Source organism: Pristis pectinata, chromosome 2 (genome assembly GCF_009764475.1).
Source record: "Pristis pectinata isolate sPriPec2 chromosome 2, sPriPec2.1.pri, whole genome shotgun sequence".
Classification (NCBI taxonomy): Eukaryota; Metazoa; Chordata; class Chondrichthyes; order Rhinopristiformes; family Pristidae; genus Pristis; species Pristis pectinata.
In genome coordinates, this window is record NC_067406.1 from 48,675,386 (window position 1) to 48,696,731 (window position 21,346).

A 21,346-nucleotide genomic window follows, 5' to 3' on the forward strand; every position below is an offset into this window, starting at 1 on the left:
AAACCTTCGGCATCCTTGCACATGAACCATTGAAAGTTAACCTGCAGATACAGGAAGCAATTAGAACATAGAACACTACAGCACAGTACAGGCCCCTCGGCCCATAATGTCATGCCGACATTTTATCCTGCTCTAAGATCTATCTAACCCTTCCCTCCCACAAATCTCCCCCATTTCTCTATCATTCATGTGGCTATCTAATTAGAAAGGCAACCTGTTTAGATACTTCACTTGTTAAAGAATTTCAGTACAGAAGTAAAGACATCTTACAGCAGTTATTTAGAGCCCTGGTGAGACTGCTCCCAGAATATTATGTTCAGGTATTTTCCCCAATCAAAGGAAGAGTATACTTGTGACAGAGGGAGTGGAACAAAGATTCACCAGATTGATTCTGGCATGAGAACGTTGTCTGATGAGGAGAAGGTAAGCAGACATGCCTGTACTCTCCAGAGTTTAGAAAAATGTAAGGTGATCTCATTCAAATGTAAAAAATTCTGAAATGAATAAAAATATCTTCACCAACAAGGTAGTGAATCTTCGGGATTCTCTCCACAAAAGGGCTATGGAGGCTTAGTTGAAGGCAGAGATTGATAGGTTTTTGGATATTAAGGGAAACAAGGAATTTGGAGTTAGTGTTAGAAATTGGTGTGAAAGTTTGATCATGGCCTTGTTGAATGGTGCAACAGATGCAAGGGACCGGATGGCCTACTCTTACTTATATTTCTTACTTACTAATGACCAAGGATAGATTTCTATTAATATGATCATTAGTATTTGGGTTGCATTGTTGCAAGAATTAAAGATCTACATTGTTATGGATGCAACCATATGATGCATACTTATTACTGAATCACTTACTGGGGGAGTAATATAGACATCACAAATTGAAGCACATGGCCTTTAGTCTGACAATATGAGTCATCTTCTTAGGCAGTTTCTCAGGATCTGTGGGTTCTGAAATGACTGATGAAGCTAAAGTGGAACCTGCAGACTCTGTCAAGGTGGGGTCAGAAGTACTTAATGGATTGGGTGGGTGGGTAGTTTGGAAGGCAATATGATCCTTCCTGCCATTTTCATTGGGTTTCAGTGGGTTCCCAAATCAGAGACTTAAGGTACTCAATGCCATCTCAAATACTACTGCTCCAATTGCAACAGTCAGGGACTTGGACATTGTGAGCCAAAGAGCCTTTTTCAGTGCTGTATGAACTTATAATTCTATGACTCTTTTTCTTTGACTCTCTTCATCTGTCTGCCGGGTAACATCTCCTCTGAGATGGTATAGAGTTTACTTCCGGAGTTAGCATGCGAGTAAATGGGCCTGTCCTTCAGAGACTCTTAGCAGTGTGGAGGAACAGAGGGATCTTGGGGTCCACATTCATAGATCCCTCAAGGTTGCCACGCAGGTTGATAGGGCTGTTAAGAATATGTATGGTGTGTTGGCCTTCAGTCAGGGTATTGAGTTCAAGAGCTGCAAGGTACTATTGCAGCTCTATAGAACTCTGGTTAGACCGCACATGGAGTATTATGTTCGGTTCTGGTCACTTCATTATAGGAAGGATGTGGAAACTTTAGAAAGGGTGCAGAGGAGATCTACCAGGAGGCTGCCTGGATTGAAGAGCATGTCTTATGAGGATAGGTTGACAGGTGACTTGGTAGAGGTGTACAAGACAATAAGAGGCATGGATCAAGTGGATAGTCAGAGACTTTTTCCCAGGGCAAAAATTGCTAACATGAGGGTGCATAATTTTAAGGTGATGGGAGGAAGGTATAAGGGGGATGTCAGAGGTCAGTTTTTACACAGAGAATGTTGAGTACGTAAAACGCATTGCCAGCAGAGGTTGTGGGGGCAGATACATTAGGGACATTTAAGAGATTCTTAGATAGCCACATGAATGACAGAAAAATGGAGGACTATGTGGGAGGAAAGAGTTAGATAGATCTTAGAGCAGGATAAAATGTTGGTACAACATCATAGGCCGAAGGGCCTGTACTGTGCTGTAATGTTCTACGTTCCATATTCTAATCAATTGTAATTGGTGTTTCAATGCTAGGGAAACTGATAGAGGATTCTCATGTTGGTTTGCTTATCCTTCCAGTGGATTTGTACGATGTTGCAGAAATAGCATTGGTGTTACCTCTTTATGTTACCTCTCCAGGACTTTGAGATAGCTGCTGTAGGTAATCCTTTTCTCAAAAGTTAACAGTATGACAGGGATCACTGCTGCCCAGTAGACCATTGGGATGCCAGGCTTCATATTTTGACTGTCAAGTTATTTTTTTTATGAGACTGCCAAAGGTTGTGCTGGCACACTAAAGAGTTTCACCATGGATGTCTGCACTTGCTGAGTGTTGGCTCCTGAGATGTAGGAAGTGGTTCATGTTTCTCAGGGTCCTGTCACAGATCATTATATTTTAGGACAGGTTGTTAGAGGACCTTTGTTTCACGAACATTCATTGTTTGCCTAGTGAATGAATCAACAATGACTTGGAGCTTGGCTTCCAGACTTGTGCATACACAAGCGTCATCTGGTGAGTGCATCTCTGACAGAAGTTGTGATAGGTTTGAAACAATTTAGAAACAGAACAACCCATAACAATTAGTATTTGTCAATGACTAATTTACACAAATCAAAATGGTTATACATTTAAAATAGATCAATTGTGGTTAATAGAATTAATCCAGATCAACTGATGCTGATGATAAACGCCTATCATTCTTTGCACCCACCATTCTGTGTTGATCGCAAAGACTCCTGGCTTTTCTGACTGCTTCTGTAACCCTGACCCACTTCATTCCACCTGTGACTGAATCTCTCATTATGGACATTGTCATTTCTATGCTTAGGTACCTTAGTGCTCCCACATATCATACCCAGTATCTGCCATTTTTCTGATCTCAAGATACATGATCTTTTCCCAACACATCTAATTATTAAACACAAAATTGAGCATAAATCATCAAAAGCAATAATAGGACCTGGGAAAATGCTAAATTAACTTTCCTTATTGGCAAATTAAATGTTTGATTCAATCAGTCAGCTGAGGCACACATATTTAAGCCCTTGCAACAGATAAGATAAGATACCTTAATTAGTCACATGTACATCAAAACACAGACTCATCTTTTGCATAGAGTGTTCTGGAGGCAGCCCGCAAGTGTCGCCACGCTTCCGGCGCCAACATAGCAAGCCGACAACTTCCTAACCCCCACGTCTTTGGAATGTGGGAGGAAACCGGAGGAAACCCACACAGTCGCGGGGAGAATGTACAAACTCCTTACAGACAGCGGCCGGAATTGAACCTGGGTCACTAGCGCTGTAACAGTGTTACGCTAATTGGTCAGCCTTTCCATTTGTTATAAAGTCATACAGCATAGAAACAGGTCATTCAGTCAACTGTCTGCACTGACCATCAAGCACCCATTTACACTCATCCCATCTTATTTTCCCCACATTTCCATCAACTTCCCCCATTTTCTACCACTCACTAACACCCTAAGTACAATTTACGGTACCCACTCAACTTAACACCCTGCATGTCTGCTGGTTGTGGGAGGAAGCTGGAACACCCAGGGGAGACCCACACAGTTATAGGGAGAACAGCACCAGAGATCAGGATTGAACCCAGGTCACTGGAGCTGGAAGGCAGCAGCTCTACTAGCTTGAACCACAGTGTCACCTGTCATTAGACTACAGTTAGCTAATGGCTGAGATATGGATTTCTGCAGTTGGGATGATGACTTTGTGTCCCATTTGGGCTGAACTTGGTTTTAAATAATTTTTGGGTCAAGGTTTGAAAATGATCCAACTTGCCTCTGGGTGTGCTGTGAGTTTCTCTGATTCTCCACGTATACCATGAAAATGTATCGGGACATAGAGATTATAGCGCAGATCTCAGAGATTAGATATTTTTGAATAAAACACTCAAATTTGTAATTACCGTGTTTTTTGCTGTGCCTGAAAATGTGGAAGTGAGTTTAGGAGAGTCTCTGACTAGGGAGAATAACTGGTTTTATTGACAGAAGTGTCCTGGGCAGAATAATAAATGGACAGCTATAAAAGTTCAAGGCAATTGGGTAATATTGAACCTATCGGTGTAAATTACTTACATTAAGCTTGGATACCACCAAAATGGTTTACACTCTGGTTATGTGTATCCTTGACTATTAAAATAGTGGAAATTAAAGTACATTTACACTACTTCTGCACTATAGTGCAACTTTTTTTGCCTCATGTATTTGTGGTAATTTTATGGTATATGTGATGTTAAAAAGAATATAAATTAACTTTTCGGCAATATTTAGGAAGCAAATCTGTCCATTTACATTGTCCAGATACAAAAAGGTTTGAGTGAAGAATAAGAAAAGTTGCCTTACACTAACTTTTCAATTTTAAAGCAAATCTTTAAAAGAGAGAAGGAAGAGACTGATATTTAGGCTGTTGAAGATTCCCTGCCCGAGGCTGCTGACTGTAACCAATAATGTCTAATTTGATTGATCAGCTACTTCATAGTAGATTATTAGTTTCTCATTTGTGGTTGAACTCGATTGCTGCCACCACCAGTTCTGTCAAGGAACATCTTTATGAGAAGCAGTGTAGCTCAGCCAGTCACAACCCACAATACTTCCTTCCAGGATATCAGCTGTGCCTATCCACAGAACAGCTGCTCAGTACAGGGTTTTTAAACACTGCATCTACTCAAGAGAAGTTGGTAGAAGAAGCAAGATACATGGCACGCCAGCGGCTCTATCTTGTTAGGAGTTTGAGGAGATTCGGTATGTCACCAAAGACTCTTGCAAATTTCTACAGATGTACGGTGGAGAGCATTCTGACTGGTTGCATCACAGCCTGTTATGGAGGCTCCAATGCACAGGATCGCAAGGGGCTGCAAAGGGTACTCAGCCAGCTCCATCACGGCACAACCCTCCCCACCATCGAGGACATCTTGAAGAGGCAGTGCCTTAAGAAGACAGCATCCATCACTAAGGACCCTCACCATCCAGGACATGCCCTCTTCTCATTACTACCATCGAGGAGGAGGTACAGAGGAGCCTGATGACCCACACGCAACAATTCAGAAACAGCTTCTTCCCCTCCGCCATCAGATTTCTGGATGATCCATGAACCCATGAACACTACCTCATTATTCCTTTTTTATCACACTATTTTTTAATTTAATTTATCACAATTTTATGTCTTTGCGCTGTACTGCTGCCACAAAACAAAGAATTTCATGTCATATAAATCAGTGATAATAAATCTGATTCTGATTCCGGTACCAACAATTGCTGCCTCCAGAAAATGAGCATAATGATGCCAGTGGACAATTAACCAGTGATCATTCACTATACTGAGCCAGTACATCAACTTCATGTTGCCAGCTCATATCATATCCTGCCCAGTGAGAATTGCACTGCTTATTGGCTAGAAACTTCAGCACTTCGGTCATGCAGCTTGAACGTTTAAAAACCAATTAAGGAAAGCCTACACTGCTTGAAGCTAGCATACTCCTCTTAAAAGACTGATCTTATGTGGTTGGATTAGACATAAGCAAGAATTTTATAAATGAATTTAAACTGGAATAGTAGGTATTATTAGAAATATTATATGATATTAGGAAAAGAGTGCAAAAAATATACTTTGTTTCTACAGTTACCTTAATGTTAATACTTGATTACACACTAATTAAAAGAAAAAAATCACTCAGAAAGAAAAGCACAGAAAAACTTAATAGATGCCCGAGAATTCTTGTGTACCATTAGGGCTTGCAAGGTCATCAGGTACCGACAAGAAAGACCATCGACTGCCCTGATCAAGTCTCACACCGTGAGTGGGTCTAGCACACAATGAAATGCAGAGCGGACAATGAGGCATGTAGCTCTGATCTGCAAAGTTAGAGATCATTGATGGAATGGAAGGTCTTAATGATTTCAGCTTGATATAGTTTTATTGAGAGTGTCCAACAAAGGTCATATATTTGGACCCATTAGCTTCAATTTATGCTGGACGGGAGGAAACATACAGGGAATGACGTGACATCACCAGGTGTGCAATTGACACCAGAAAAACGTTAGACACACTCAGCTGAATTGCATATGTTTTATCTGGTCCATTTTCTCAATGGGTGTAATTTTGACCAGAGTAATTGCCAGCATGATCCAATCCTGGATAATTCGCTGTGATACGCAATTTGTGCTTGAAAATAAGCAATGATGGATATAATGTCTCAAGTCGTTTTCACTGCAGCTTTTCAATTGCAGCCAATGATTAAGTGTTGAAATACAGTGATTCTAAAATTCCACTGCAGTTTTCTCAGTCCCATCTCCACAAAAGTGATAGTGGGAAAAATGCAGATTTGTGGTGTGCAGATTTTTACTTCATTTTAAGTAAGTCAATGTCTGTATAATAAAAAGAAATGTAGTTCTTGAATATGAATGAAGTATTACTGTTTCTATAAAGTATGGTGAAGCTGTCAGCATCATTAGAACAATCTTGGCAGGCACGGTAGTGTAACGGTTACCATAACGCTATTACAACACCAGCAACCCGGGTTCAATTCCAGCCACTGTCTGTAAGGGGTTTGTACATTCTTCCCGTGTCTGCATGGGTTTCCTCCAGGTGCTCCAGTTTCCTCCCACATTCCAAAGATGTACGGGTTAAGAAGTCGTGGGCACGCTATGTTGGCGCCGGAAGTGTGGCGACACTTGCGGGCTGCCCCCAGAACAATCTGCGTAAAAGATGCATTTCACTGTGCGTTTCGATGTACATGTGACTAATAAAGGTATCTCAATTTCCCACCATAGATTAGAGTTCAAGATAGGCTAGATTAAAGTTTAAAAAAATTAAGATTGAGTTAAATCCTGCTGCCATTGAATTAGATGAATACACTTTGATGTGGTGCTACATTTTCTGAATATTAAGCTTTGAATTTCCATTTCACACTATAGGTTGCTAGTAGGATCTCCATGGAATGGGTTTCCAAAGAATCGTATGGGAGATGTCTACAAATGTCCCATCAGTGGCAGCAGTGCAAATTGTGAGAAACTTAACTTGGGAGGTAAGTTTGACAGCATAAGACAGATCTAAAGCACTTACTTGGTGACATATCCCAGTAACGTGGCCTATTCTTTCTCCTCACCACCTGGCTCATTCTCGTCAGGCATTGTACGATATCTGTTCCTTGTCATTTGCTGGCTCCTCCCATTTCTCTGACCTACGCCCAGCCTTGTGTGATCTACTGGCACATGTGTAGGCTGTATTTTTCACTTGTATAAGAATCAGCTAAACATATTATCTGACAAAAATTTCAATGATGGTCCTCTTTGAACACTGAGCATAGGGGTAAAAACAGAAATTGCTGGAAACACTCAGCAGGTCAGGCAGCATCTATGTAAAGAGAAACAAGTGTTAACGTTTCAGGTCTGAGACCCTTCATCAGAATAAAGAAATAGAAAACAAGTTAGTTTTCAGTAGCAGAGAAGGTGGGGGAAGGAGAGTAGAATTAAGGGACATCTCTGAGAGGGTGAGTCCAAAGGAGTTAATGTCTCAGCTGGAACCAGATTATGTTTCTTTGTGGTATGTGTTGCTAATAACGGGAATGTGGTACATGCCAAGTAGGCCAGGCTATACTAATGGAGGGAGAAAAACTGAGACAAGACCACAGAAGGTTGACTGGCAGAAATGGACAGCTCTAAAATGGAGAGAAAACAAGAGCAAATTACCTAACACTGGAGACTTGATATGGAGTCCAGAGCCCTGGACATAGGGACTTGCCTGTTCAGCCGAAGAATTCATCAATCTCCTTAATCACCAATGTTCCTGAAGTTATTTTCTGATATCTGAACCTGTGAAAGCAGCGAGCAACTGTGATCTTGTGTATGATGATAAGAATGTCCCTTACCTTTTGAAAGTTAGCTTTGGAGTAATTGGTTCCATTCCTCCAACCTTGAACATTTTTTACAGTTAAATGTTGTTCCTGAGTAAACATCAGATGGGCCACCTCATATTATTTAAATAGTCTTGGGACTAGAAAGACAACCAAGGTCAAGGGTTTATCTCTATGGCAAGGAAGAATTATGCCTCATTGGGAGATATAAGGAAGATAAAGTTATCTGCAGTGCTTCACTGGATTGCCATGTCATTTACAATTTCTTTCCAAGAAAATAATTTGACTGGAGGGCAGTGCAAGGCCAATGACATTGATACATCTCTATTGATTTTGCTGTGCAACATTTCATTGTTATTCTTCCTTGACTAATCCAACAAAAGTTGTCTTTATTCATTACATTTCATAATATGCTATGTTACCAAGGGATGAGTGAATGCTTTGATAACTATAAAGAGCTTAAGAATACTCTTAAAAAGGAAATCAGGAAGGCAAAGACAGGGTGTGAGATGGATCTGGCAGGTAAGATTAAGGAAAATCCCAAGAGGTTCTACAGCTATATTAAGAGTAAGAAGGTGGCTAAGGAGAGAGTAGGTCCCCTTAGAGATCATCAGGGCTACCTGTGTCTCAAGCCACAGGAGATGGTGGGGATTTTTAACAAATATTTCTCCTCGGTGTTTACTGATGGGAAAATCATGGTTGCCTAAGAGACAAGGGAAACAAGTGGAGATGTTTTGGAGGACAGTCATGTTACAAGGGAGGAGGCCTTTGCAGCCCTGCAGCACATTAAGGTGGATAAATCCCCACGACCTGACTGTGTGCATCTTCAGACTTTGTGGGAGGCTAGAGAAGAAATTGCAGAGGCCCTTGCGGAGACACTTGCTTCATCGTTAGCCACTGGTGAAATTCCCAAAGACTAGAAAGTGGCTACTGTTCTGTTGTTTAAGAAGGATAACAAGGACAAATCAGGGAACTGCAAGCCAGTCAACCTGACATCAGTAGTGGGTAAGTTACTGGAGGAAATTCTGATGGGCACGATCTACCAGTATTTGAATAGACAGAGTCTGATTAGGAGGAGTCAGCATGGCTTTGTGCGTGGAAAGTCATGCTTGACGAACCTTTTAGAGTTTTTTGAAGATGTAACCAAAAAGGTAGACGAGGGTAGGGCAGTGGATGTTGTCTATTTGGACTTTAGCAAGGCCTTCGACAAGGTGCCTCATGGTAGGCTGCTCTGGAACATTAGGGTCCCATGGAATCCAGGGAGAGCTAGTTAGGTGGATTCAAAATTGGCTCAGAGGTAGTAAGTAGAGGGCGGTGGTTGAAAGTTGTTTCTTGGAATGGAGGTTGGTGACTAGTGGTGTGCCGCAGGGGTCGGTGTTGGGACCCTTGTTATTCATTATTTATATAAATGATTTGGACATGAATGCATAAAGTTTGATCAGTAAGTTTGCGGATGACATGAAATTAGAGGTGTTATTGATAGTGAAAAAGGTTATCGTAGATTGCAGAGGGATCTTGATCAGTTAGGGAAGTGGACCAAGGAGTGGCAAATGGATTTCAATACAGATAAGTGTGAGGCGATGCATTTTGAAAAGTCAAACCAGTGTAGGACTTATACTATGAATGGTAGGGCACAAGGGAGTGTAATGGAACAGAAGGACCTAGGAGTACAAGTGCATAGTTCATTGAAAGCGGCGTCACAGAAGTAGACAGGGTGGTGAAAAGGGCATTTAGCATGCTGGCCTTCATTAGTCAGGGCACTGAGTATAGGAGTTGGGACATTATGTTGCAGCTGTATAAGACGTTAGTGGCTGCACTTGGAGTATTATGTACAGTTTTGGTCACCCTGTTATAGGAAAGATGTGGTTAAACTGGGAAGAGTGCAGAAAAGATTTACGAGGATGTTGTCAGGACTAGAGGGCTTAAGTTACAGGGAGAAGTTGGCCAGGCTAGGTCTTTATTCTTTGGAATGTAGGAGAATGAGGCGCAACCTTATAGAAATGTTTAAAATTATGAGAGGCATAGGTAAGGTGGATGGTATCAGTCTTTTCCCCAGGGTAGGGGAGTCCAAAACTAGGGGCATGGTTTGAGGGTGAGAGGGAAAAGATTTAAAAGGGACCTGAGGGGCAACTTTATCACGCAGAGGGTGGTGAGTATATGGAACAAGCTACCAGATAAAGTGGTTGAGGGAGGTACAATAGTGTCATTTAAGAAGCACTTGGATAAGTACATGCAGGGGCGAGGCTTGGAGGGATATGTGCCAATCACAGGAAATTGGGACTAGCTGGGTAGACACTGTGGTCGTCATGGACTCGTTGGGCCAAAGAGCCTGTGTCCATGCTGTATTGCTCTATAAATCTGTGACTCTATGTTGGATTTGAGCTGAATTGCTAGTTCAATACCAGAACCATTGGGCTACAAGATCCACAATTAGCAAAAGAGAAGGATTGGCTCCTTGAAGTGACAACAGAGATTTATGAGGATAGAAAAAGTAATTTAATTGGGCTACATCAATACAGACTGGGAAAACCTAATTGTCCCTTCAAAGAGCAAACTCTTCACTTTTGCTAATATCGAGAGCTATGTAGCCCAGTGGTTATAGCATTGAAGCTATGGCATATGGTAAATGTAATCGTAAATCTAAGCATTTGTGACCAGATCAGGAAAAATAATAATGAAAGCCACAAAGTCAAACAAGCTGGCTGTTTCACTAATATATTCAGGAAAGGGAGACATCACTTCTACCCAACTTGACTTATATGTGACTTTTGTCTCATACATTTTGACACGACAAACATTGCTTTGACTTTATTTAAATACCACAGATGAATAAAAGTGACCACCATAGAGTTGGTGTGGAATCTTTTCATGAGGGTTATCTAACTGGAGTAGTTCAATTCGACAGATTGTACAAATGGCAGATTCTGTGCTCTGACCATTCACTAACCACAAAAATTTACTTCCTAATACATCAGTATGCTATCTTTATTTCCGTCTTCTGAATTTGAACCATTTCTGATGCTCTCACCACACTTTGGAGATCTAATGCCCCAAAAAACCTTCAGTTCCAGCATTCTGGTTCCAAGGTTTCCTCCTTCATCCAGTCCTTTTATCTCTTCCACTCTTTCTCACTCTTTTCTTTCTCCTGAATAAAGGATGAATATTAGGATTGTTTTCTACAAACACCTCAGTTTTAAATTAACGAATATGCAAAGGTTTTCTTGTTCCATGTCCTTCTGATAATGCTATTTAATTTGTTCAACTGATTGACTATTATTCTGTCAAGTGGCATTTAACACACTAAGTATTTATTCTTGTTGACTCGCATATTGATATTTCCCTGTATTACTGACAACTACAAAGTGTGACTTGGACTGTACAAATGTATTACTAAAATATATTATTTCTGCTGTTGTTCTGCTGATCTTTCAGATAAAATGAATTTTCCAAATGTGACAGAGGTCAAACAGAACATGAGTGCTGGTGCAACACTTGTCAGGAACGATGAAACTGGTGGATTTTTGGTAATTACAAAATTTTCAAACTAAAGAGCTATAAGTAAGATAATTTTATACTATTTCTGCAGATTGTGAATGTTGCTGAATTTTAGTAACAAGTGAAGATTATTTTTCAGAACTTGACCTAATGAATCAGTTTAAGGAAAATGATTTTCAATCAGAAGTTTTTACAATAGGTTTAAAAATGCTACTTGGTATTAAGAATCTCCAGAGAATTGTCATTGAATGGTTTGAATTCATGGCACACAATGTTCCATACAGTCATTGCTGAAGTTAATCACTTGCTGGGTAATTTGTAATTGGTTTATTATTGTCACATGTACTGAGATACAGTGAAAAAGTTTGTTTTGCATACCACCCAGACAGATCATTCCAAAACATATGTACATCAAGGTAGTACAAAGGGAAGAGCAGTAACAGAATGCAGAATGTGGTGTTACAGTTACAGATAAAGTGCAGTGCAAGTAGACAAATAAGGTGCAATGGCCATGACGAGGTAGACTGAGAGATCAAGAGTTCATACAAGAGTTTATCACACAAGAGGTCCATTCAAGAGTCTTATAACAGCGGCTTAAAAGCTGTCCTTGAGCCTGGTGGTGTGTGTTTTCAAGCTTTTGTACCTTCTGCCTGATGGAAGGGGGAATAGAGACCTTGCACTCTTCCTCTAATCCTACCTACTACATGGCACAACAATGCCTTAAAGAAGGGAATGCTGCCTTTTCCTCTAAATAAAATGGATTAGCCAAACTGTTGAACTAAATGTTGAATGTGATTTCAGCTTCCTATGGAACATCATTTGAAGGAACATTGGAAATCCGCCACATTTACTGTTACAATAATTTATTGTTACAACATTTACAGAAATTTTGGGATGATTTCCTCTATATTATGAGACTGTAAACCTGCTCTTTACTGCACAGAACATACAATGACAATCTTCTCACGTTATGGAAAGATATTTAAGGAAAGGATGTGATAATATCCCAAGAGGAATGAATATCACTTGATTGGTCATCAACCCTGAAGCATGCCAGTTTCTTAATGGCAGTCAATCCACTTAAGATCTTTCATCATTTGAAACAATGTAGGCTCCCACTTATAGTTGTTTGGACTTATGTTTGACCTGGTCACACTTGCTGTTGGCTTATGCATTGGAGTAAAGAGGTGGAATTTCAAAGGGAGCCCACTATTCCATTAATCCTGTCCCCTGGTCTGATCAGGTCCAAACAGGAAAAGCTGGATAAAAAAAAGCTTCAGTTAAGTACTATCCATTTTATCATTTAATTATTTCTGTGCTCTGTTTGTTCATTCCTCTCAATACACCTCCTCTTACTTGCTAAACAATGGTACACTTTAACTGTGACAAGATAAGATATCTTTATTAATCACATGTACATCAAAACACACAGTGAAATGCATCTTTTGTGCAGTGTTCTGGGGAGAGCCCCACAAGTATCACCACGCTTCCGGTGCCAACATACCATACCCACAACTTGCTAACCCAAACGTTTTTGGAATGTGGGAGGAAACCGGAGCACCCGGAGGAAACCCACATAGACACGGGGAGAACATACAAACTTCTTACAGCCAATGGCCAGAATTGAACCAGGGTCACTTGCACTGTAATAGCATTGTGCTAACCACTACACTACCAGTAGGCCATAGATAACTGTTAACCACTAAACAAGATAAGGGCCCATGATGTTAGAGGCAAGCTACTAGCATGGATAGACTGGTAGAAGGCATTGAGTGGGGAGAAAGGGGTGCTTTACAGGATATTCCCCAGGTTAACCGTCTGGATGGAGAGCAGAGAATAGATGGAGGCAAGGATTTAACAAGAAGTCCCAACAACTCCTTGCCATTTACTGCCAATTTGGGGATAATCTAGGATTATCAAGGATCCTTTTCTTCTGCATTGCATCTCACTCTGCTATTTTAGGAAGGTTAAAAAAAAGAATTTTAGAGTTATTAATCATTTTCTCTATTAATTCTATTCTAAAATTATCTACTTACATGTTTCTATAATCTCTTTACATTGAAATTATTTCACCTTTATCACTAAGACTATTCTCCCCCATTTTCCCTTTTTCCCTGTGTACCTGATTTACTTTCCAGTCTGAACAGTCTTTCAGCCAAATCTGATTAATGGCCACATGTCATGTCAATTTGCCTGCATTTTACTTTTCTTGTTCCTTTCAATCAAAGCAATTGTACAACGGACAATTGGTACCTCAAAGGCAAAAAAAATTCCAATTTCACCATGCAATGGGAGCATATTTGCTATAACATCATTAAGTAAATTTTGTTAGTTGTGCCCAATAATACAGCTGGGTTTTTAAGTCAAGTTTGACATATTTTACAGTTCAAGAGATTTTCTTTCTGCAATGTTGCAGTTCATGCTATATAGCTAAATGTTTGGATGGAATTTATATGAAATCACTCCAGTCCTCTGATAATTATTCTGAAGTTACATTTGCTCTATCCTTTGTTTCCAAATTTCACTGTCTTCCTGTTTGCACTTTCAACTCTTTTGTTCACTAATCCCTCCCACCTTTCATCCTATCATAAATCCTCCCTTTTATCCTCTCCTTCCTCCTTCCCTTTTTCTGAATCTTCAAATCTGTTTTATCTTGATTTCCAGATATAGTGACAGGTATCATCAACTTGAAGTAATATTTTTATTTCTTTCTCCACAGATGCTGCCTGAACTATTGAGTATTTGCAATAATAACCTCCTACATATTTTGTATTGATGCTGTTGGCAAAATTTGTTTATTTTTATTTTCTTCTTTCAGGTTTGTGCTCCATTATGGGCACAGGAGTGTGGCAAGCAGTATTATCCAACAGGATTGTGCGTAGATGTAAATTCAAATTTCCAAATATCAAAAACCTTCTCTCCTGCAATTCAATGTAAGTTTTTCATGTCAGATCTTTTGAATTCATTGAGATATTGTGGTCAATATATTGTACCAACATGACTGGAAGATATCAACTTTTCTGAAGAGAATTTTACAATTCATCTTACAAGCTTTAAACTCTTTTTTTTTAAACGAAGAATGTTCTTTGATTAAACACCACTGCCAAACAACTGCAGGCAGTCTGATTAGGACAGAAAAAGAGTGGGAAAAAAAAACTGTTTTACTTTACTGAGCCTTTTTTTCCCTGACTACCTCATGGTAATGCCATTTGGATTTCCTCAGTTGCTTCCGTCAGATCCTCATACTGGATGATAATCTTTAAAAAATGGTTAAAAAAAGAAATGTACATCACCCTGTGACTACCAATTATGTGAGCCAAACTTCTCTGCTACTGCTCCAGCATTGCTGCACGCTCTTCAGCTGTACCGGGTTTCTTCAAAGCTCTGACTCCCTAGCACCTGACATAGAATTAACAGCACAGAATCCACAGTTAGGTAAACTGACCCTGCTTTCTGTGGCAGGGTTCAGTGGACACAGGCCCTGGCTCACAGATGCAAAACTGACACATTTGTCGCTTTGACATTTCAGGACCACTGGGGAGAAATTTGCTTCTGGTCTCTGGTACTAAACACATGCAAAGGTTTAGGTCACCAGAGCTACTTATCTCCACATATCCAGTTCCATTGATCTCTGTAACTAGCAACCAATATGAATTTCTCTCTCATTATCAGTTACTATAGATTTTGAAGCTTTGGCCTTTCCTTTGCTGTTTAATTTGATACTTGGTGCTGCTATTATGATCTGTCTGCATGCGACTTCTGTCCTCCCTGCCTTTTGGGTCGCTCTAATCATGTATCTCATGATATCTACTCTCATTGCTGTCAGCCTGCTTCACACATGCAATAATATTCCACTCACTTTTCACCGCTTGATCAGTATCAGAACCTATCAGTTCTCCCTGAATAATGTAAAACAGCTTTACGGAAGCGGCTACTTAGTTTTTACCAAATTTGAGGCAGGCAAACTTTGTTTGACAGTGACAAACATCAGCCGAATGGGTCTTCCACAGATTACAGTGGAAAGTAAGGTTGTATTAATTTTTATGTCTTGCATTCTACTGCTACTGCAAAACAACAAATTTCATGACATATGTCAGTGATAATAAACCTGACTGACTCTGTATAGAAAGCCCTGATTAGCTGAGCTAAATAAGAGAGGTGCTATAAATGCATACAGGAACAGGCCCTTATGTCCACCTTGTCAATGATAACAATCGACTACCTACCGATACTAATCCCATTACCAGTACTTGGTCCAGAGCCTACTGTGCCTTGGTGATTCAAGTGATCATCTAGATACTTTTCAAATGCTGTGAGAGTCTCTTCCCCCACTATTTCCTCAGGCAATATATTCCAAACTCCAATCACTCCCTGGGTGAAAAAGTTCTTCATCAGGTCCCCTCCAAATCTCTTACACCTCACCCTAAGCTTGTGCAATCTAGTTTTAGATATGGGGAAAAGTTTCTTAATATCTACCCTATCTATGCCTCTCATAATTTAGTATACATCTATCAGATCACCCCCCTCAGGCTCCTCCACTCCAAGGAAAACAAGCGCAGCCTATTCAGTCTCTCTCCATAAGTGAGACACTCCATCCCAGGCAACAGCCCAGTGAATCTCCTCGGCATGCTCTCTAGTGCAATCACGTTCTTCCCATCATGTGATGAGCAGAACTGCACACAGTACTCCAGCTGTAGCTTGACCAACGATTTATAAATGGTACCATAAACTCCCTTCTCTTATATTCTATGCCTCAGCTAATGAAATCAAGTATCCCATATACTTTCTTCATTTTCTTCATCACTTATGTACCTGTGCTGCCATCTTCAGGAACCATTAAACTTGTGTACTGAGGTCCCTGCATTCCTAAATACCCTCCAGGGCCCTACTATTTATTGTGTATGTCTTGCCCTTATTAGAATTCCCAAAGTGATCATCTCACACGAATCAGGATTAAATTCCCTCTGTCATTGCTCTGTCCATCAATGAATGGTTAACCTGTAACCTACAACTATCTTTCTCACTGCCAACAATACTACTGATTTGCATGTCATCTGTAAACCTACAAGCCATATTTCCTATATTCCCATTCAAGTCATTAATGTACACATCAAACAGTTAAGGGTCACAGCACTGCTCATGGGCTTCCAATTACAAAAGCAACCCTCTACCATCACCTTTGCTTCCTATTACCAATCCAATTTTGGAAAATGCCTTAGGATTTTCCTTAATAATGTCCACCAGTGATATTTTATGCCCCCTCTTGATTCTCCAAATTTCTTTTTTAAGTACCCCCTAAATTTTCTGTACTCCAGATAGAGTCTCCTATGTTTTCAGTTCTCTATACTTGCCATATGCTTCCTTCATTTCTTTACCCAGCCCTCAGTATCACAGGAACATGCTGGCTCTCATTATTTTACTTTTGGATGACCCCCACTTGTCTGATGTGGACTTATCTGCAAATGGCAAATATCCCTATCTTATGATAGTGAAATCAGCCTTCCCCCAACAATTCAGGGACTTAATTTATCCTCATCCTTTTCCATAATTACCTTGAAATTTACAGAGTTGAGGTCACTATCTCCAAAATGCTCTAATATACTTGCCCAGCTACATTACCTAGGATTAATTCCAGAACTGCCCTTTCACTAGTAGGACAATCTATGCACTGGCTCAAAAAGCTCTCCTGGATGCACTTTAAAAACTCCACCCTCTCTACACCATTCACATTAAAATGATCCTAGTTAATATTGAGAAGTTGAAATACCCTATTACTGTAAATCTATTCCTCATACACCCCACTGCGATTTTTCTACATATGTTCTTCTATCTCCCACTGACTATTAGGAGGCTTGTAGTAGACCCCTTTAAAGTAATTGCCTCTTTTCTGTTTGTAAGCTTTTCCTATAATGGCCTCATTGAAGAGCCTTCGAGGACATTCTCCTTCATTACCACAGTAATGGATTCCTTCATTAATATTGCAATGCCACCTCATCTCATGCATGACCCTCATCATGTCTTTAGATTCTATTCCCTGGAATGCTGGGTTGCCAGTCCTGCCCTTCTTTCAACCACGTTTCTGTGAAGGTAACAATATGACATCCTCATCTGATCAGTGCTCTAAGTTTGTCTTACTAGTCAGACTCCTTGCAATAAAGTAGGCACAATTTAGCCATGTATTCCTCCCATGTGCCTTAACGTACCCATGGCAGCTCTGCCCACTAGACTTATTTAGTTTTACTTCGACATTAGAATGCACCTCCCCCTCAACTTTACATCTACACTGTGTCCCATTGCCTTGTCAAGTTAGTCTAAACCCTTCCCATAAACACTGACAAAACTCCCTACGAAGAGGTTGGACTTAGTCCAGCTCAGAAATCATACAACTACTTCTAAATTTTTGCTCTAAAATTGCATGAGAATGAGACCATGTTTCATCCTACTACAGATCTCTAAGACAATTTGGGGAAAGAAAGAAATATCCAAAACTTATTAAACATTTTATCTTAAGTAACTCGGGTCCTTCCTCTGGCTTGGGAGACCTGAATATTTAAGGTGACTTGTTATTTCGTGAACCCCTTTCAAAGCCCCTTCGTATACTTTCAGGATAGTGGGCGTTGAATTTCTCAGCTTCTATTCTATAAGCAAAAAAATTCCCTATGTCAACAAATATCTGTATTCATTAGCTTTAACAACCAGAGGAACTCTATCCAGTATGTATTAGCATAACTGAGGTTGCTGACCAGGCAACACATTGTACTGTCTATATAGATTCATGCAATGCAAACAGACAGTTCTATTGAATGAGTGAAAATAACACTAATAAGGCATCACAATTAACACTATTGAATTTATTATTTTTATAGCCTGTGCATCCGCCATGGATCTTGTAATAGTGTTGGATGGATCCAACAGTATATGGCCATGGGAACCAGTCCAACATTTCCTTAAAAAATTAACAGGAAGCTTAGACATAGGTCCTAAGAAAACTCAGGTAACTGCATTTTTTTTCAATTTTGCCTCAGCAGCAAATTTTCTTTAATAATCCAAAATAAAATATAAGAAATTGAAGCAGGAGTAGTAGACACAAGAGACTGCAGATGCTGGAATATAGAGCAACAAACAAACTGCTGGAGGAACTCAGCGGGTTGAGCAGCATCTGTGGGGGGAAAGGAATTGTGACTCAATAAGATCATGGCTAATTGTCCTTTCACTACTTTCCTCCCTAATCCTTTGATTCCTGTAATGTCCAAAAATCTATCCACCTCTGTCTTGAATTTACTCACCAAGCCTCGGCAGCCATCATAGACAGAGAATTTCAAAGAGTCATCACCACCTAGTTGAAGAAATTTCTGGATATCTCAGTTCTGAATGGCCAATCCTCACTAATACTGTGACTTAGACAGCCCAAACAGGGGAAACTTCATCCCTACATCCACCCTGTCAAATCCTGAAAGAATGTTGTATATTTCAATGAGCTCACCTTTAATCCTTCTAAACTCTGGAGACCATAGACCCAGTCTGTTAATCTCTTCTAATAGGGCAAAATTCCATTCCAGATTACTGTAGAATGACTGAGATATTTCAATTTATTAAAAGCATTTCATTAATACAAGTCATTCTTGTTGTTCTTATTTTATCTGAAATAACTTTATTCAGATGTTTGGTTTTGAATGGAATGGCCTTCAAAGGGGCATAAACTCAAGAGAAGTGAAAGAATTTGTAGAAATTTGACAGAAGAATATAGTGTTTTGTAAAATAAAAATAGAAAATGCTGGTTACACTCAGCACTCAGATATCACCCGGGAAAAAGAGAAACAGAGTTAACGGAAATGTTAACATCTTCTCTCCACAGATGTTGCCTAACCTGCTGAGTGCTTCTAATAATTGCTGGTTTTGTTTCAAATTTCCGGCATCTGCATTTTTTCTGCTTTTGTGTTATTGTTGTATTCATAATGGCTGAATTTCCTGTCAATGATCTTCTGCCAATGACCTGAAGTTGCCATAGTTTTAGAGTAGGTCATCGTACCCATATCAGAAATAGTCTTCTGTGTTAAGCTGCTGAGGTAATTGTACGATTTTGATCCAAAAGGTGTCCATTGTACAATATGGTGAAAATGCAAGAATTGATTTCAAGTTGAATGCTTACAAAACAACAGCTGAAGTTGAAAAGATTGCTGCGAATATTGTTCAAAAGCAAGGACAAGAAACAAACACTGCTGGTGGAATTGAGTTCGCAAGGTAATTCATGTCTTGAGATAACTTGTAATTGCTTCTGGAAGGGTATCTATTAACTGCATTGTCAACATGGACTTGGTGAGCCAAAGAACCAGCTTCCATGCTGCATGGCTCTGCGTCTCTGTCTACATTTCCTAGAAATTCAAAGCAGGGCCTCCCACATGTAAAAAGAGCAATGACAAGGCTAGGATAGTGATGATGCTCTTTCCTCACAACCATCCTTCAACCTCTACTGTGGTGAAGTATTAGATTCTGGCACAAGATGCAGATTTAGGATCTTTTATTCTTTGTTAGTGTTTACAAATAATGTACTTTTTTTTACATTTTTATGCCAAACTTTTATCAGATCTACTGTTATTTTATCTGCACTTTAATTCCTTTGAACACTTCTAATTCTCATGATGCACTTGGACCCCATGAGGCAGCTAGAAACATTTTCACATTTAAACATTAAGATAAGATATCTTTATTAGTCACATGTACACCAAAACACACGGTGAAATGCATCTTTTGCGTAGAGTGTTCTGGGGGGGCAGCCTGCAAGTGTCGCCACACTTCCAGCGCCAACATAGCATGCCCATAACTTCCTAACCCGTACATCTTTGGAATATGGGAGAAAACCGGAGCACTAGCATCTTGGGAATTTCACCATTAACTGTAAACTTAATTGAACCAACCATATAAACACTGTAGCTACAAAAGCAGGTTAGAGGCTGGTGTCCTGTGATGAGCAACTCACCCTCTGACTGCCCAAAGCCTTTACACCATCTAAAGGCACAGGTTAACAGTATGGTGGAATACTCTCCACTTGCCTGGATGATGCAGCTCCAACACTACTTAAGAAGATCAATATCATTTAGAATAAAGCAGCCTGCTTGATTGACTCCCCATTCACCACTCCAAATATTCATTCCCACCTGCAGTGCAGTAACTCATCTAGGCTACTCTGACAGGACCTCCCAAACCCACCAAGAAATACAAAGACAGGAGGCTCATCTCTGCGTCGCACCATTTCCTGCCTTGGAAATGTATCAGCATTCCTTCATTGTTGCTGGCTCTCAATCCTAGAACTTCCTACTTGACAGCACTTCACCATTAGGACATCTGTGGTTCAAGGAGGTGGCACACCACCACTTTCTCAAGGGCAATTAGGGGCAGGCATTAAGCAAAGTCAGCATCCCTAAAAATGATGAAATCCACCAAAAATCTCATAAGAAAGAGCTTTAAAAAGGTCTGCCACTTCATGTACATTTTATTGAACCGATTTATGATGTTAACAGTGATACTCAGTATATTTGGTCGAGGTGAAAATGCACATTTGTGTGCTCTTCTCCATTTTTTGTTAATAATTGAAATGCAAGTTCATAATTTTCTACAAACTACATGACGTTTTAACTTCAGGTTAAGTGAAAGGGTTGTACATTGCTGTGTAAATATAGCCAAGTTATGGAATTCACTGAACTAGCTTACATTGGTATGTTTGCAGCTTTGTGTTTGAAAGTTTAACTGTTTTGTTTTCTTTGTAATTTGGCATATTGTTTGTCATATTTCAGGAAATATGCATTCTCGCCTGAAAATGGTGGAAGACCAACAGCAACAAAGGTCATGGTTGTTGTAACTGATGGCGAATCTCATGACAGTGCCAGGTTACCTGAAGTGATAGCTCAATGTGAAGAAGAACGAATAATCAGATTTGGGATTGCTGTAAGTAAATGTCAAATGTATTTTG

At 39.9% G+C, this 21,346-nt stretch overlaps 1 protein-coding gene across 3 annotated transcripts in view; it reads left to right on the forward strand.

The window, feature by feature from the left end:
* Positions 1-21,346, forward strand: part of itga2.2 (integrin, alpha 2 (CD49B, alpha 2 subunit of VLA-2 receptor), tandem duplicate 2) — a 105,357-nt gene that overhangs the window by 40,881 nt on the left and 43,130 nt on the right. For all 3 annotated transcript variants that reach the window (XM_052010336.1, XM_052010334.1, XM_052010335.1), the window contains exons 3-8: positions 6,947-7,056; positions 11,317-11,408; positions 14,198-14,312; positions 18,246-18,373; positions 19,472-19,620; positions 21,171-21,321. In XM_052010336.1, the coding sequence (XP_051866296.1) occupies positions 6,947-7,056; positions 11,317-11,408; positions 14,198-14,312; positions 18,246-18,373; positions 19,472-19,620; positions 21,171-21,321 (745 nt within the window). The remainder of the gene's footprint in view (positions 1-6,946; positions 7,057-11,316; positions 11,409-14,197; positions 14,313-18,245; positions 18,374-19,471; positions 19,621-21,170; positions 21,322-21,346) is intronic.